Source organism: Rhinolophus hipposideros (genome assembly GCF_964194185.1).
Source record: "Rhinolophus hipposideros genome assembly, chromosome: 8".
NCBI lineage: Eukaryota > Metazoa > Chordata > Mammalia > Chiroptera > Rhinolophidae > Rhinolophus > Rhinolophus hipposideros.
In genome coordinates this window covers 87029096-87047252 of record NC_138054.1, presented here as the reverse complement: position 1 = coordinate 87047252, position 18157 = coordinate 87029096, and the positions used below count along the sequence as shown (strand labels likewise).

General features: G+C 45.5%; 1 protein-coding gene across 1 annotated transcript; it reads right to left on the bottom strand.

Moving 5' to 3' along the window:
- Positions 1-9553: 9553 nt before the first annotated feature.
- LOC308500768 (arylacetamide deacetylase-like 3) lies at positions 9554-17284 on the bottom strand (the record flags this gene model as incomplete). Its single annotated transcript, XM_081056087.1, has 4 exons — positions 9554-10328; positions 12277-12340; positions 14383-14599; positions 17108-17284. The coding sequence occupies 4 exons, from the start codon at positions 17282-17284 to the stop codon at positions 9554-9556; spliced, it is 1233 nt and encodes a 410-aa protein (XP_080912213.1).
- Positions 17285-18157: the final 873 nt, after the last annotated feature.

The following is an 18157-nucleotide window of genomic DNA, read 5'->3' as shown; positions in this document are numbered from 1 at the left end:
GTGGCCAGCACCCCGAGGGTGTCCCCACATGCCCCCTCCTACTCCATTCTGACTTCTGTAGCAATCACTGCCTTGTTTTTCTTTATAAGCCTCGCACCAAAGGATGTGTTCCTAAGCATTAATACACGGTTTTGCCTGTTTGTGGACTTTGTATACATGGAATCCTGTACACACATTTATTTAAGTCTGATTTCTCTTTCAATGTGGTTAATATTTTCAGGGTTCACCCATGTTGCACAAAGCTGTTGTTGCGATGACTCTTTTGTACACAGTACATGTCTCGTGGTGCCCAGATATCACCATTTCTTTTTTTTTTTACAAATTCAGATATCACCATTTCTGAAAAGGCATTTAAGTTTTAGGGAGTCAACGAGCTCCAGTTGGTGGATACAGGTTTTTTCCAAATTCTTATTTTAGCTCGAAAGTTCAAAATTTTGTTATTGGTAACAACTACTGTCCATTGTTTTCCTTGAAGTGACAGATGTACTTCATTCATTTTCAAGAAAATATATAGCAAATGTTCCAATTGGAATAATCATGCTTTGTCTCCCCATCTTTCTTTCAAGTAAAAATGGTCTTTCATTAAAAAAAAAAATCCCAGCTAATTTCACCCACAACTCAAAGCATCGCACATATGGCACTCTTTGTCAAGAGAACCACGGGTACTTGGGTGTGCAATAGCAGAGCTTTTCTCGCACCTCCTTCCCATTTCTTCACACAGCACATTAAAAAGCCATCTGATCAAAGATCAAGATTTAATATAATTAATAACATTTAATTCTCCATCAAGTGCAACTAGCATTGTGCTTATTCTTATTTTACCCCAGGTACATGGCGGTGGAGACGCGACAACCACCATAACTAATGGCACTGCCTTGATTCATGCACAGGCACCAGCAGTTTCATCCACCATTGCTCTTGCACCATCAGTGCAAATGTCACACTGTATAAAAGGGCAAATAAGATCTTAGTATTATTGAGAAAATAGTTTTGACCTTGCAGGACCCCTGAAGGCGGTTTGGGGATCCCCAGGGAGCACACTTTGGAAACCTGCTCTCGGGATATATACCTAGGAGCAGAATTGCTGGGTTATAGGGAGTGTCTGTCTTCAACTTTGCTAGATAATGCCAAACTATTTTTCAATGTGTCAATTCACATTTCCTTATCAGTGTATGAGGGTTTGTTTCCATTCCTTCACACCTTCTAGTACTTTTTCATCATCCCAAATAGCAAGTTCAACTCCCCATTCCTACTTCCTCCAGGACCTAGTAACTTCTATTCTACTTTCTCCCTTCTAAGAATTTGCCTGTTCAGGATATCTCATATATGTGGAGTCATACAGCATTTGTCTTTTTGTGTCTGGCTTATTTCACTTAGCCTAATATTTTCACGGTTCATCCATGTTGTAGCGTGTATCCGAATTTTGTTCTGAAATTCATTTCTCAGAATGAATAATAATAATGGAATAATAATATTCCATTATATGTGTAGACCATATTTTGTTTATCAATTCATCAGTTAATGGACGTAGGAGTGTTTCCCCCTTTTGGCTATTACGGCGGCCATGACCCTTGGTGTACAGGTATCTCTTTGCGTTTCCCCTTTCAGTCTTTTGAGTACGTACCTATGAGTGGAATTGGCACCACAGAACTGTTTTCCACAGTGTCCACACCATTTTACGTTTCCACCAGCAATACCCGAGGGTTCCTATTTCTCCACACCCTTGCCAACACTTTGTATTTTTCCTTTATAATAATATCCCATCCTAATGGGTATGAGCTGATATCTCACTGTGGCTTTGATTTGCGTTTCCCTGATGACTAATGATGTTGAGCATCTTTTCAGGTGCTTACTGGCCATTGGTGTATCTTCTTTAGAGAAACACCTATTCAAGTCCTTTGCCCATTTTTTTAAATGGGTTGTTTGGTTGTTTTTGTGGTTGAGTAATAGAGATTATTTATATATTCTGGATTTAAAAATTTACAAATATTTTCTCTCATTCTGAGAGTTGTCTTTTCACTCATTTGATACTGTCTATTCCTATGTGTTTTGCATTTTATGCTACTTAAGTGGATTATTTTTATTTCATTTTCTAACTGATTTTTGCCCACAGATTAAGATGTAATTGATTTTTTATAGATAATAACTTTATATCCATGAACCTTGTTAATTCATTAATTCTAATAATTTCTCTGTAGATTTTGGGAAATTCTTTGGGAATTTCTCTGTAGATTCTTTGGGAATCCTACAGAGTAGGATTATAGCATCTGCAAACAATAACTCCTTTTCAATCCTTATCAGTTTTATTCTCTTTTTGTATTAGCTATGACTCAGTACAGCATTGAATAAAAAAGAGTGATCAACTCTTGTCCTTTTCCTGATATTGAAGGGAAAAAGATCAATGTTTCACCATTAAGCATGATGCTTGCTATAGGTATTTTTTGTAGATGCCATTTATTGGGATAAAGAAATTGCCTTCTGTTCTAAATTTGCTGAAAGTTTTTTTATTAAATGTTTCAGTTTTTGCATCTATTAAGATAATCACATAGTTTCTCTCACTGAATCCATCAATGTGATAAATTCTGCAATGTTACACTGATCTTGCATTTCTAGCATAAACCCAACTTGCCATGATATAATCTTTTTCATATATTGCTGGATTCAGTTAGCTAAATATTTTTTAGAAAATTCTTTGCCCCTATAATCCATGAATAAGATTGTCATAGCCTATAATTTTCACTTTCACTGTCCTTGTAGGATTTTATTACAAAGTTAGCCTCATAGAAAGAAGAACATATCTGCTTTTTATAATCTCTAGGTCAGTTCATATAAGATTAATGTTATTTCTTCCTTGAATATTAAATAAGTCAAGGCCAGCAGATTTTCATTTTGTTTTGTTGGACGGCTTTTTATTCTAGATTCAATACCTTTATTAACTAATCAGATTTTTTCTTTCCTTTTGTGTCAGTTTGGCCAGTTGTATTTTTCTAAGAATTTATACGTTGCACCAAAATTTTCAATTTTTTGGCATGTGTTATTCATAATATCTTCTTATTATCTTTTTAAAATTCTCTAGAATCTGTCCTGAGGTCCTTTTTATTCCTACTACTTCCTATTTGTGCTTTTTCTGTTGTTTTCTTTCTTGGTCTCACCAGACGTTTATCAATTTTACCAGTCTTTTCAAAGAGCCAAAAAGTAACGTTGTTGATCACCTCTGTTGTGCGATTATTTTACACTTTAGGGATTTTGCCCAAAAGATATTAGAAAGTCTAAAAACATTTTGAAATATTAAAAAACATAAAAATGCTGTTTTATACTTAATCTTTCAGTCATCTTATGAAATTCTCCACCATTATGTTTCCAATATTGCTTCTGCATCCTTTCTCCATTTTTCCTGGGAAACTGTTACATATTTGCTATGCTTCTCACTGAGTCCTCATGCCTCTTGTCCCCTTTTCTGTATTTTCTACGTTTTGTCTCTTTGTGCTTGATTCTGAGTAGTTTCTTCTGACTTCTATTCCAGTTCATATAACCTCTCTCAACTGTGTCTAATGTGAAATTACACCCATCCATTGAGTATTTTATTTGATTTGTTGCAGTTTTAAGTTCTAAACTTTCTGTTTGATTCACATCTATGAGTATTATATATTATGTCACTTTTTACAGTTCCAAATTTTTAATTTTTTTACCTTCTAAAGTTTCAGGTTACCACTTTTTGCCATCCCAATTTTCAAATTTTGCCTTCCAAATTTTGAAATGTATAGATTCACAGATTATATTTATATATTATATAGAGTTATAGATTATATTTAGAAATATACCTTTGTAGAGTTTATCACCTTGGACATAGTGAACAGAGCCATTTCACAGTCTATGGCTACTTTTGTGTTTTTCTTTTCACTGTTGTTTTGTGGGTTCCTGTTGCTAGCTCTTCTCACGTGCCTGGTATCTGAAAATTTATTTGTAGAAATAATGGAGGGCCTAAGATGATAATATCTTCATCCAGGGATGATTGCCTTTTGCTCTTCCAATCACCTGTGGACATTACAAATTGGGGATCACTGCAATCCAATTGAGACATTTTTGGTCACAGTCCTGTGTGCTCAGTGCTATGCTAGAGGAGCTATAGCATATTCTGCAAGCCCGCAGGAGAACGATCTAACCTTCTGGGCATAGGGAGGCTTACCAGAGCAGGTGGGGCCTAAAAGGAGACCTGAGAGGTGAATGATGAATTGACTTCTCCCCTCCTGCCCCAGTGTGGCCTAGAAAACTTCTTTAAGATGACCAATCAGGTTGGGGTTATTGCACAGGGAACCGAATGGTGGTGAGTAGTAGGCTTGGAATTCAGACAAACTTGGCTTCAACTTCCCATTCTACCTTCTACCAAGTTCCTTGGCCAAGTCCACCTTGGTTTCCTAATCTATAAATTGGGAGTCAATATCATGTACTTCATGATATTATGAGAATTCAGTGAAGTGACCCTGGAGGGGTTTAGCCTGTTACTGGAAATGCTTGGAAACTGAACCCTGGGCACTGCCTTATGTGATTCAACTTTGTGCTGCAATTGCAAGACACCTGGCTGCAATGTTGGCACAGTGCTGTCTGGCCAGGGAACAGCGCGGGCCCTGCCAACCCTGTGGAGGAAGGAGCCAGCTTGCCGACTCTGGCACCCTTTCCCCCTTTAGATGGAAGCAAGGGTGTTCGAGGCAACAACCCAAGAAGATTGCAGCCTGCTCAGTTCCTCCACTGATTCTTGTAGAGGTTCATCTGAGTTAAGGAACTTTCCTTTTAAAATGCAGATGAGCCACGCCAACGTGGCTCCACCCGTTATTGTCAAGCCGTCAATTTTCTTTCTGCTTTGGGCATTGGTGGTTATGATTCAACTACTTCCCTCCCAGTGGAGAGCTGCTGGAAGAAAAGGGAAGAAGACAGGCATTTCGGTAGCATCTGTCAACATTTAAAATGTGCTCAGCCAACAGACCCCTTCTCGAATCTATCACAGAGAATCACATGCGTGCAAGGGGGCGAGTGCAGAAATGTTCACTACGCACTTGTTTGTCTGCAAAACACTGGAAAGAGACCAAATGTGTCCACCTGTAGGTAATGGCAAAGACTGCCAGACGGTCACACCGTGGAATACTATGCAGTAGCTAAAGAGAAAGGGAAAGATAAATGTACAACATTTACTAGGTTAGATTTCTAAGTCATGTCATTGAGTGAAAAAAACCCAAGTGGCACAACATGTACAGAATTATTCTGTTATGTACAAATATATGGCAAAGTCATCCAACAAGATAATACTCTATATTATAATCTGTAGGTACATATCTGTGTGTGTAAAAGCATGGAAACAGGCTTTGAAGGATTAGAAGACCCTCCTCCACCCCCCAAAAAGACACAGTGGATACATCCAGATAAAAGGGAATAGAGTGGCGCGGGAGTAGACAAAGGGGCATCGAGGCTTATCTCTAGCATTTGAAGGTTTCATTTAAATGGAGAATGTATATGTGTATCGCTTATGTCATTTAAAATTAATTTTAAAAGGTAGAATGGAAATGGAATTACGTTTGACAGTGCGGCAGCTGTCATATTGTCCAAACATCCCCTGTTCCTCTCTGGGGACGATCACGTTTGTCTGTCCCATCGTCAGGCTTGGCCATATGACCTGCTCTGGCCAAGGAAAGGTGAGCAGGTACGGTGAACATCATTTTGGAACAGAAGCAGGGGGAGCCAGTGTGTGACCAGCCATATCCTTTATTCCTCTGCCATAAGACTGGAGATATTTCACGTAGAGGCCTGGATCCCGGAGTAGACAAGTATGGAACAGAGCTACAGCCATCCTGGGAGGGCTGAGTAATGTGTAACATGAGCAAGAAATAGACCTTCGCTCTCATAAGCCACTGAGATTCTGGGGCCATTTGTCATTGCAGCAGAGCCTAACCTCTACGAGCTTACCCCAGCCCAGGGATAAGAGGAGAGAGCAAGCAGTCATTCTGGGGCAGCGAGTGCAGGGGGAGAGGGAGACAAGGTTTGGGGTCAGACAGGCAGGGAGGTCCTGGCGGGGGGGTGCGGAACACCTTGAGGAGAATGCTGATGGAACGGGGGTGAAAAGTGGCAGAAACGAATTTGGCCAATTTTTTGACTTTGCCCTAGGACCTGTCCTCAATTGCCTCCTGACTTAAGATAGCAATTTGTGATGGGACACATTGTCCATTAGCAGATGGCACTTCCCCTAGACTAACTGGAGGATCTTTCTGGGAAGTCCTGAGAATTGATGGAGAAAACACTCCCAGAGTGCCTGGGCTTAAAGCTAAGTGGGTGTCCGTCTCCTCTGAGCCCTATTAGCTGGGCACCTCAGCTGTGACTTCCTGGAGGGATCTACAGTTAGATCCTCCAAACTCATTCCGACTTAGAGAAAGCCACAGTCAAGTAAGTAAAGGAAACCAGACGGCAAAATACTTGACTCTGCCAACCGGACTTAGACAGTAGCCGATACCTAACTGGATGGGAAATGACTCAACTAAGGTCATGTGGCTGAGTCGTGTGTTTCATTTTAATTCTGAATGATGGGAAAGAAAAGAACTAATGGACCATGGGGTATGACAGAAAAGGGCTGTTGTCAGATCAGGGTTGCAATGCACAGCGCCTGGCCAATCACGTGACCTTGGACAAACCCGTTAATCAGTTGGCCTTGAGCCTGACGAGAAATAGACAGGAAATGAATGTTGTTACTAATGTCTCTGGCCCCAGTTTCCTTATCTGTAAAATGGGCTTAGGAACACCCACTTTGTAGAATTCATGTGAGTGACACATGATTGTGACGGGGGGCGGGTACTGAAGTTGGTGTCTTGAAGGACGAGTATGTACATTATGACCTGCTGACTCACAAGGCACGCGCTGCCCTCACAGAGTCAACAGTAGCTCCTTCAGCATCTGGGCCCCCACTCTGGGGAAGTGAAAATCCCAGGTCGTTTTGACTGAAGGCGCAGTTTTAAGACTCACACAGAAGAAGTAGAGTCACAAGATTTACTACTTACAAATCCCAGAGACAAGGAGTGAAGGGGTGGACCCCAGGGGAAGGGCTGTCCTCCATCCCAGGTCACGAGTGAGCAGGAGATAGAGAGCAGGGTAGCAAGCACCTATGACTTATAAGGCGGTTGGGGCAAAGGTCACCAGCTTCACAGACTCAACTCTAAGTGATTACTTAAGAAGGGGACCCAGGAAAAACCACGCAGGAAACTGTGGCGGGAATCCTGAGCTCAGGTTCTTACCTAAATACCCAGACTAGGTGGGAGCATGGCTGTCCGGCTATAAAATGCCTGGGCAGCAACTCAAAATCGATGTTGTCTCTTCCCAATGAGGTGGCAATTTTAAACAGCCCAGGACAGTCTCGCTTGTAGTTGATGCTCGTGATCATTCATTTCTATCCCTTATCCTTTCCCTGAACCTCATGCATGGGTAACAGGAAAGACAGTAATGGTGCAGTAAAGTAGAAGAGTAGAACATTTGGTCCCAAATCAACCCAAGCAGCCCTTGGTGGTGAAAGTGCTTTATTTCCCCCTGATCTACAGTATAAAGCAGCTTTGGAAACGAGTCCACCTAGAACGTGCCTCCAGCCCCTAAAGTATAACCCACTCATTTCCACTGGGCAGTCCTCCAGAGGCTCACCTGCTTTTCGGCACCCCACTGTAAAGAGCCAACCACCCAACTTTCCGGAAAGGAGGTCAACTCATGTCTCTCCACCCATCTCCAGAGGCAGGGGTGAAACAAAGGTCACACTCCGGGAGAGAGAAGTCAACCCAGACTCAACTCAGACGCCTGTCTCAGAAGGGCATTCCTAATGCTCCCCAACAGCTGCGTGGCCACCAAATTATATTCTTTCAGTGAGTGGTTCACATTTCTCCAAACAGCCACTTGCTGGTCAGCCTGTTGTGCATGGATTGAGATGCCATCCAGGGGGTTTCTCTGCTCCGTGTGTTGGCACAAACATTCAACTGAAAGCAAGTTAAAGGCATGTGCAGGGTCCTTGTACGGTAAGCTGGGACCTGGGTCTATAAAAGCCACTGGCCAACCAGGAGCAGAGCCTCCTGAAGACCATGCAGGGCCAGCATGGGAGCCTGGGCCATCCCTTTACAGGAATTTTTATTCCTAACGTGCATGTAGTCAACTTGTCCCGTGGTCCTTGGCATCTTACCACTTCCAAGCACCTTGCCTCGGTGTTCAGTTTAGCTTCTGTGGTAGAGTTAAGTGTTGGTGGCAGGGAAGTGCCCCTCCCTCCCACGGGCTTAGTTCAAGCACCAGGTGGAGTTGACCCCGCTCTCCACTCCAAGGATGACATGGGACTTGCAACTGGTCAGTCAGAATATTTCATTCCCTTGGTTGTGGCAACTGGGTACACCATTCAGAAAGCGCAGAATGCCATCGAGACAATACAATTTCTGCTGGGAATGAGGCAAGTTCATAATAATGGACTTGACTCTGGGAGCATATAAGCATGGAGCAGCTCAGGGGTACCATATGGAAAGGGGAAGGTGAATTAAATAGAGAAAAGCATAGAATAGAAGGAAGAAGAGAAGGTAGCTGGTGGCATTGTTTCAGTTCCGCATCAAACCATGCCTGGTTTATCCCCAGAATTCATCGCTACATTATCTAATACATCCTGTCTCTGATTTCGGTCGATTTGGGTTGGCTCTGGGTCCTAAAACAGAAATAGCCCTCGTTAACACATCTTCAGTCCCTTTGGCCCTCCCTCAGTTTCTCACTATGACTGAGTTTGGTCAGACGCAATCTCCCTGGTTCTCCTACTCAGGACACAGCTTCCCTCCTACCTCCTCCCTTCTGACACTGACAGCGTCACTTCTGGGCCCTTGGAAGCCTGACTTTGACTCCCACAGCTCCGGAGCTCCCCCAATCCGGTGACTCTGGGCTGTCTTCATCTGCCACTGAGTGCCAACCACCACGGAAAACCTACCCATGCTATCCTAACTCTTCCCACCCAGGCAGTTGAGACTCTGAACCCAGAGACAGAGGAACAGTAGAAAGCGTCATTGTGTACACAGAGGAGAATGGAACAAGTTTTTCCACCTCCATACAGCAGTCTAGAACATCAGGGCCCACCCTCTGAGCCCGATTGGAGAAGGCCCAGGAGATTGTACATGCTGCCCCTGGGTTATTCCAAGGCCAGTCATGGGGACAGTCTTGTCACCCACAGCCTGGGTCAGGCGGGGCAGACCGAAGTCTCCCTCAGGGAGGCCACGGGCAACCCTTACACTCTCACTCACTTTTGCAAATAGCCACTGAAGACTCTCAGCTCAAAATTTCCCCACAGTGAACATGGACAGACAGTCCCACCTTCCCCCAAACCTGTCTCTCCCTTGAGACATTACAAACATGCGTCCTCCGATTCTAGAACCTGGAGCAAGAAGGAGAACAGCGACCTCAATAACCCTCCCTACGCCCACTCAGCATCACCTACATCAGGAAGAGAGCCCCAGTGGGAATGGGTTCTTGGCAGGACCCACGCCCTCATAGCTCTAGCAGGAAGGAGAGATGCTCACAGTCCCTTTAGGAAATGGACTGTGGCATTCAGAATCCTTGTGGAGCAGGGGAATTGAAAGCATCCCATATCGAGGGTGTTCAGCACACCGTGAAAACCGTCCTCCATGTGGTGCCAAGTCACTGAGACTCCCAGGTCCTCCAGTCTCTTCTTGTACAATAGCGAATGGTCCCGCAGAATGTCATACTCACAGCTCACAATGCAAGCTTCCGGGAGCCGAGATATCACTTCATCTTCTGCAATCAGGGGCGAGCTCATCAAATCCAAAATGTGGTCTGTCTCCAGATAGGCACCCTCGTTCAGGGGCGAAGGGGACTCCTGCCGGTAGGCTTCCTTCTGAAACCTCTCCGGGATGTTTTCTGAGCCCAACCACTTTCTATACTTTTCCCAGACTTTGGCAGGCAAATGGGCGCGTTCCATGACAGCGCTTTTCCAGGAGGGATTGATGTCCAAGTAACAAAACCAACAGTACCAGATGAAATCGTGAGTGAGCAGCGGGACATTCTTGTTCTCCTGAAAAGAAGGGAGTGTGAGATCCATGAGTTCGATGACAGTGTAGAGAAGGATGTGAGCACGGATCTTAGGGAGATCTGGCTTGTCCATTAGTTTTTGGCAAACTATTGCTGCAATTCCCCCTCCTGCGCTGTCACCGCAGACCACAACCCGGGCTGGATCCACCCCGTAGGTATCCAGAGACTTCAGGAAGTGGATGGTGGCCGCGATACAGTCTCTTACTGGCGTCGGAAACTTACTCTGTGGCACCATGCGGTACCTGAAAAGAAATCAAGGGACATAGTTTAACTCATCACCGTAGCAGAGCCTAAAACACCTGTGTCTAGCGTCTCTGAGCCCAAATTTCTTCCATTAACTTCTCTTTCTGAAGCCTGAGCAGGTGAAATTAAGGTATGCGGCTTACATGAACTGATAGAACAAAAGCCCTCAGTGCTGGCATATGGGATCAGTAAGTGTTAGTTGCCATTTCCTCTGTCTCAACACCAATTTGGGGGACAGGCTGTGACAATAAGAACCCTGTCATCCACCTGTTGGATAACAACTTAGCTTTCAACCAAAAACTTAGCCCCATCCTTCTGAGTATACCTGACGGTGCCTCCTTGATTCACACCTGTTGTGTTTTTTTTTTTATTCTTTCAAGAGCGACCTCAGGCTGGCCTGGGTTTAGATTCTAATTAACCCGGTCACGCTCGCAGGTTTTCTGCGGGGGGGTGGTATCTGGAAGACTAAAATGCCACCAGGGGCTAGCAAATCGCAGACCGGCTGCCTCCAGACCGGCCAGCTGCCCTTGAGCCATGGTTCTATGCTCAGGTTGCTGCCATGAAGGTTCACCAGCCCGATATTATTAGGCCTTCCCGTTTTTCAAGAGATTCCAGAAATGTGGGTTTGATGAGAAACCTCGCTATTTTAAACGCTGTCCTAAAAAAGAAAAAAGAAAGAAAGGGAGGGAGGTAAGGAGGGAGAGGGGAAGGGGGAGGGGGAGATGGAGATAGAGAGGGAGAGAGAGAGAGAGAGAGAGAGAGAGAGAGAGAGAGAGAGAAGAAAGAAAGAAAGAAAGAAAGAAAGAAAGAAAGAAAGAAAGAAAGAAAGAAAGAAAGAAAGAAAGGAAGAAAGAAAGAAAAAAAGAAAAAGAAAGAAGAAAGTACCAGATCAACAAACCTGCCAACCATTTCCATTCTGATGCCCTCTGTGCTTAGCTATCTGGGAGAGCAATGCTTTCAGCTCCTAAACCCTGTCTACTTTGGATCATAAAATAACCTTCTTGCAGAGGTTTGCTAGTGTGGCCTACTCAGGACCTCTTGGTTCAGCACAACCAGAACGGGAAGGCATCTAGCGGCCAACTAGACTTCCACCCCACGCAGAATGGTTTGGAGCCGAGAATCGTAAAGTGAGGGACTTCTCCTGGTCTCTCTGCCTCATCCAGGGCTGACTTCTGTATTTCTTCACTCTGCTCAACTAGCTGTGCCACAAGAAAGCTGGGGGATGTATCCCCACCAAGAGGCTGGCGATTGGTATTTCTTTATGGCTTGTGCACTTAAACAAAACTGCAGGAAATGCTTCATCAGGAGGACCCACCATGCCCCAGTGTGACAATGTGTCAGGCAGCAGGGCAGAGGCACAAGCCCACACCTCTACAGTGACCACTCGTTGTAGGTGTCCAGTTTGTCTGACGTGGAGGCTCTGCGAGGGGCTGTCCAGGTCTCTCCTACTCTGTGTCCCCAAGCCCAGCCCTCTTGGAGGTGCCAGGTTGGGTGGGTGACTCTCTGAGATGCGTTAGGAGAGAGAGTGGCCTTTGCATTTTTCTCACTTCCTTCGGTGAATCTCACCTGGGTGGACTCCCTCTCGGGAACACTTGGAAATGTGCCGGGTGTCCTGGTGACGGTGCAGGGCACTGTGGGCATTTAGTGGAGGGAGTGTCTGGAACGTGCAGGGCGTTGGCTGTGAAGCCTGGCACCTGAGCTGCTTATCTAAGCCCACTCCCCACCCAGCTTCCAAGTGATGCCACGCACAGAACGGCCCGTTGAAACATCCCCACGGGCCACCCTCAGGAAGGAGTGCCGTCCTCAGCCTCTCTGTCTTCCCCTCTGCCTTCCTCTCCTCCTCGCTGGTTCCCCTGCTCTTCCGGAGTTCCCACCTCACATCTCATCCCATCCCTCCAGGTCACAGCCTGCTTTCCCAGCCCTTTCCCACCCTCCCCATTTACTCACCCAACTGACAGAACCACTGAGTCACTCTCCTTGGACAAACGACAGCATATTTTATGGTGGGTTTCTAGAAAATAAAGGTTTTCAAATTCACTAGGAAGGCTAGAGGTCTAGCCAAGCCAAACCATCACCATCAGCTGCCCCCTTCTCAATGACAACCACCACAGACAGAGCGCTTGGAGTACGACTATCCATTCACAATTTCTGAGCAGCTCTTTGGCCAGACAGCAGAGTGGTTCCGTGTGTGAGCTGTGGGATCAGACCCGAGTTCTAATCGTGGCTTTGCTTCCTTTTAGCTTGAGCTGAAGTAGAGCAGGGACAAGTCCCTTCACTCCCTGAGGCTTGGTTTCCTCATCTGTAAAATGGGAATCATGATAGTAATAGGGCTGGTGGGAGTTTCAATGAGGTAATGCACATAAAGAGCTTTCATGTGTAAAAAGAGGCCTGCCACGTAAATGCTAATATTAATAAAAATCAATTCATAGATATTGTCTGTTATAATTGATTTTGCAGCCCGTAACAAGACCATGGTTACATTAAATCCCCTGTTCTCAAAGGCTTCTACTGTAATGGATCCTGGCATTGCACAGATTAAAAAGCATTATAAAGGTGATTTTCCCCTAATTCCTGGAGGGGGAAGGGAAGTAAGATAATAAAATTGCCTCAATTTTTTGTTTTCTCTCTCATTCATTTTCCTCAAATCTTTGGTCCTCAGTCTCTACCAGAATTAGTCTCAAGCAATACCTGATGTGAAACAAAATGATGTGTTTTCATTAAAAAAAAAAAATCCTTATTTCCAACGAAGTAGCAGTGGTGGTCTCACATCACGGTCAATGCACTAATGCCACTAAGTCATATACTTCCGAACAGTGAATGTTATGTTGCGTGAATTGCCTCTGCAACTGAGGTATCCCCTGCTTTCCGAAATTTTGCTTTAGGCCTCTTTGCTTTTCTGAGACCTCTACAGTAGTGCCTGTTTTCACAAACCAAAAGAATCGGAAGAGGATTTCACTTTTACAAAGAAGAAGGTGAAAAGCAAACACAGCATTCAGCGTTTGTTTTGCAGTGAGCCATTGCAGAGGCAGCCGGCACCCCAGCAGCCAGAGTGGCCCCACCCTCTCCCTTTCCCAGGAACTATACCCGGCATCACAGCCTCCGGCCCCAGAGCTCTGAACTGCCTCTGTGAGCATCTGGGCTTTATCTCAACTTACTCTGTGTGTTCGTTAGCAACATGTATCCTAAGGTAATCGCTTCTTCGCTTTGCCCATTTCGGCTTATAAAAGATGTCATAGGAATGCTCTACTTTTGGATAGCAGGGGAAACCTGCAGAGACATACACACAGATCACACATATGAGGTCTGACAATGAAGTTCACCAACTTGTTGCAACAATGTTGCTGACCTTTTTCATGTCAAAGGGATTATTCATTATGAATTTGTACCAGCTGGACAAATAGTTAAGCAAGTTTACTATTTGGAAGGGCTTGGCTCTTGCATCACGACAATGCACCAGCTCACACAGCACTGTCTGTGAGGGAGTTTTTAGCCAGTAAACAAATAACTGTATTGGAACACCCTCCCTACTCACCTGACATGGCCCCCAATGACTTCTTTCTTTACTAGAAGTTACAGGAAATACTAAAAGTAGACATTTTGATGACATTCAGGACATCAAGAGTAATATGACGACAGCTCTGATGGCCATTCCAGAAAAGAGTTCCAAAATTGCTTTGAAGGGAGGACTAGGCGCTGGCATCGGTGCATAGCTTCCCAAGGGGAGTACTTAGAGGGTGACCTTAGTGATATTCAGCAGTGAGGTATGTGGCACTGTTTCTAGGATGAGTTCGTGACCCCAATTGTCAGACCTCATACCTTCTATGTGTACATACAGATATTCCATATCTCTCCTTATTTCCAGAGAAAGATCAATACATCCCATATCTTTGCCACCTGAATGATCTGGGGCCCACGAACTGGTGCTCCCTGGTCATAACAGCAGCTTTTAACCCCAGGAAGATGGCAGGAGTGCTGCCTCCTGCTGGAAGGACGGTGCCCACCGCCCAGCTCTGAGGGGTTGCATTGCAGCCAGGTCTGGGGAAGAACTCTTACTCAAGCTCCCTATGATGCCCCCACCGCCGTGGTACAGCACAACGCCCGGCCTGAGGGTGCAGGAGGACGCCTTGGGCTGGTACAGTTTCACCGGGATAGTCCCGAAGCGAAGGTCCGTGACCATGACATCCGGATGCTCCTTTAGCGGCAGCAGGTCGTGCATGAAACGGACAAATCCGGGCATAGAACAGATGCCCAGTTTCTCAAAAATCTTCCCCTGTTGGTGAGAGAAGAGGAAACGCAGTGAGAAGGATTTTATTGTGTTCCAGGTGGTGTCCTGCAGGAGTACGGCTGCCACACGTACCGTCTGCAGAGTGACGGAGGGCAGATTGGACCACAGCCCGGCCGACCCTCTCTGTGTCCCCATCACACCCGCAGAAGATCCCAGGCCCCCGCTGCCCCAGCACCCACCCCTCTCAAATCATTCTCCCTGGACCCCATACACCCCAGTCCTATAAACCACGCTTCTGGCCACCCCTCGAGGGTCCCTCTACCTGGGATGTCCCCATCCCCTGAGGACCCTGTTCCAGCTCGGCCGGGACATGACCGAGGAAGACCCTCCTGGACCCCCCTAGCCAATGTGGCCCTCCCAGCGTTTGTTGCTATTTTTAAGATGTGATAAGTGCATTGTGGTTATGTTTTTTAAAGGCAGGGGTTCTTATCTTTTAGAGATACCTACTAAAATATTTTTGGATAAAACAATACAATGTCTGGGATCTGCTTTATAAGAAAAGGGAATGTGAGACAAGGTGGGGGCAGAGTTGAACCGAGATTGGCCAGGAATACATAATCATGAACGCAATGGGGTATGGACATGGGGCTTCTTTCCAGTCTTCCGTCTCCTTTCGTGAATGCCTGAAGTCTGCATAATAAAAAATAAAAATGAACAAGCAAAGTGGGCTCTCCCCTGGCCACTCTCTTTCCAGTGTTTCTTAACCCTTTCCTGTGCCCAGGCCATTTGGCTTTTAGTGAAGTCTGGGGACCTTGTTGCAGAGTGTTTTTGAATATACAGGGATGTGGGATTACAAAGGAAGGCCGTTTTATTTAAATATAGTTATCAAAATATTGAAGTAAATGTGTAATGTAATATTGCATGTGCTTCCTTATTCGCATACTAAAGCGGGATTTAGTGCCTGGTCTAATACTGTTGCAATCTCAAAGGAAAGAGGTGCACACGTGATTTTTCACAATATCTGCAACAGCTGTTAATATGCTCGGGGAATATGTGATTCCTCTTGGTGACAAACTTGCAGCTTCTCTTGTCACAGCTGTGATTTGTCACCCTCCTTTATAATGGAAGGAAATACTACATTTTCATTAATGGTTATTGAAAATGGGGTGATTCTTACCCCATCCAAATTCATGGACCTCTTGCCTTCTGTAACCCTTGGAAGTTCGGGGAACCCATTAGGAAGCCGACATCCTTGTCTTACTTTCCTCATAGAATGTGCCACTCTGTGAATCATTTTGCTTGTGTGCTGCTCTCCCTCTATCTCACCCCCCCCCCCGGCCCCACTCTTCCCTACCCCCACCAAGCTCCCTGCAGACAGGCTCTATCTGGGACTTTGTTCCTCTCGCCCATCACTGATCCTCAGAGCTAGCGCTGATGGATGACACGCAGTAGTTGCACAACACATCTTTGTAGAAAGAACAAATCAACGCGTAGGAACAAGGCTAATATTTAGGGAGCTCTTACTCTGTGCCGGGAATGGGAACACACATTCCAGACGGCTCAACTCACTGCGTCCCCACAAAGTGCTATGGAGTCAGGACTATTTTATCCCCTGGTTTTGCAGATGAGGACACCAGGTCCCTGTGTTTGAGGAGCCTGACTAGAGACTATGAGAGTCGAGGCCACAAAAAGCACAGGACGGAATCATGGCCTCCCGTAAAAGCTGGCCCTGCAGGGAAGAAACCTTTGGCCCCTGGGTTCTTTTCCATCCAGAACTTCCCAAGAGAATAGGAGCTTGGAATCGCTTTTCGTTATGTAAGATACTTAAGAAACATATTTTCTATATTCAGTTTCCGTCAGCCCTGTGGAACAGCACAGCAAATCCTATTGTCAACCATGACACGATTCTCTCCGTGATCTCTCTACAAGCATTTTATACAAAAGTAATTGCGGTTTTTGCAATTATTTTTAATCTTTTCAACCACAATTACTTTTGAACCAACCTAATACATTACACACACCAAGACTGACAAGCAGAATTTGACTGATGACATAAACATTTTCCCATCTCTCCAAAACAATGGTATATATTTTAAGTCACATTCTGTAACGTCGCTCATCTGCACTAATTTACTAATTTGCTGATGGGTCCATCTCTTTTGTCGTTGGCCGGTTCTAGCTCGCAGGTAGGTAGTAACAGGAGCCCAAAGATTCAGAAGAATTCATTCCGAGCTCCGCACTGCACAGGGTGGTGAGTGCGGTAAAACAGTGAGACCGCAGGCAGGGCCAAAGAAGGGGTGGGAGGTAGGCCTTCTATTTCTCTAAGTGAGAAAGTGAATCATTCTTTGAATTTTGTGGCCATCGGCCCATTCAGCTTGAGAATCCCTGGGAAGAAGTCACTGTTCACCTAATAGAAATGATTCAGGTTTGACAATATACGGTCAGCCTCTACCGCCATGATATTAGTGTCAATTCAGCTAGAAGCTTCTGGTATGTTTTCCCACTCTGTCCTTAACCCTCACAACAAGACGACAAAAGAAACATAACACTCACCCAAGTCACCAACAGCAGGAAGATGCAGTGGATAAGCCGCAGTTTCTTGGGGTGGCTGATACCTGCAGGGATGTCCACAGTGGTGAAATGGGTGTAGATTACCCACAGCCCAACCCCCACGAAGGACACACAGGAGAACACACAGGCTGCCACAAGGAGCGCCAGGAGAAGCCCCATCATGCTGTTTCCACCACAGGCGAGGCTGAGGTGAGGCTGTGCTCAGCCCAGGACACTCCTGAGCCAGCAGACCGCGTACACTTATATCACAACCTGCCTTCCCCACCTCCTCAGCTCCCGCAACCATTGACCCTGCCCAGGTGAGTCACAGACTCACGTGAAGAGGTGCTTCTAACAGAGTCCCCAAAAAGGAGAAAATGGCTCATGCCAGCTGCCCCTGCTGGAAATGAGAGTGCCACGCTTCTAACTTCATCCTGGCACTGGTACTAGGTGTCACCACGGCCATCACAGACATCCCCCCTTCTGTCCTCTCACCTCTTCACTCACCTCCTAATTCCACTCTGGCTACCCTTGCTCTGCCTTCGTCTGCCAAGGAGGCCCCAGGGCGTTCGCATTTGCTGATCCTCTACAACATCCTTCCCACAGATGTCAGCTGGGTTCAGCTCCTTCCCTACTGCTCGTCTCTGCTCACATGTCACCTTTTGTGAGGCTGTCCCTGGTCATCTTATTTAAAATTGTAATCCCCATCACCATTCCTATGCCCTCCCCCCACCTGCTTTCTTTGTCTTTATGGCCTTTATTGTCACCTGAGACAACACATACTTCACACTTTTGTTTATTGTCTTTAGAATGGAACCTCTGTGAGGACAGGAATTTTGGGTTATTTTTCCGTGCTTCACCCCCAGAGGCTAGATTGGGACTTAGTAGGTGCTCAACAAATGCCTGTTGCATGAAGGAATGAATACATAGATACTGTCCTTTTTATTGTACAGCAGGAATAAATGGGTCACCTAGCTTTCCAGGTTAGGTCAGAGACACATGTCGGTGTTCGAAATCCTCCCTAACAACAAGTCCCACATCCGTGGGAATCGT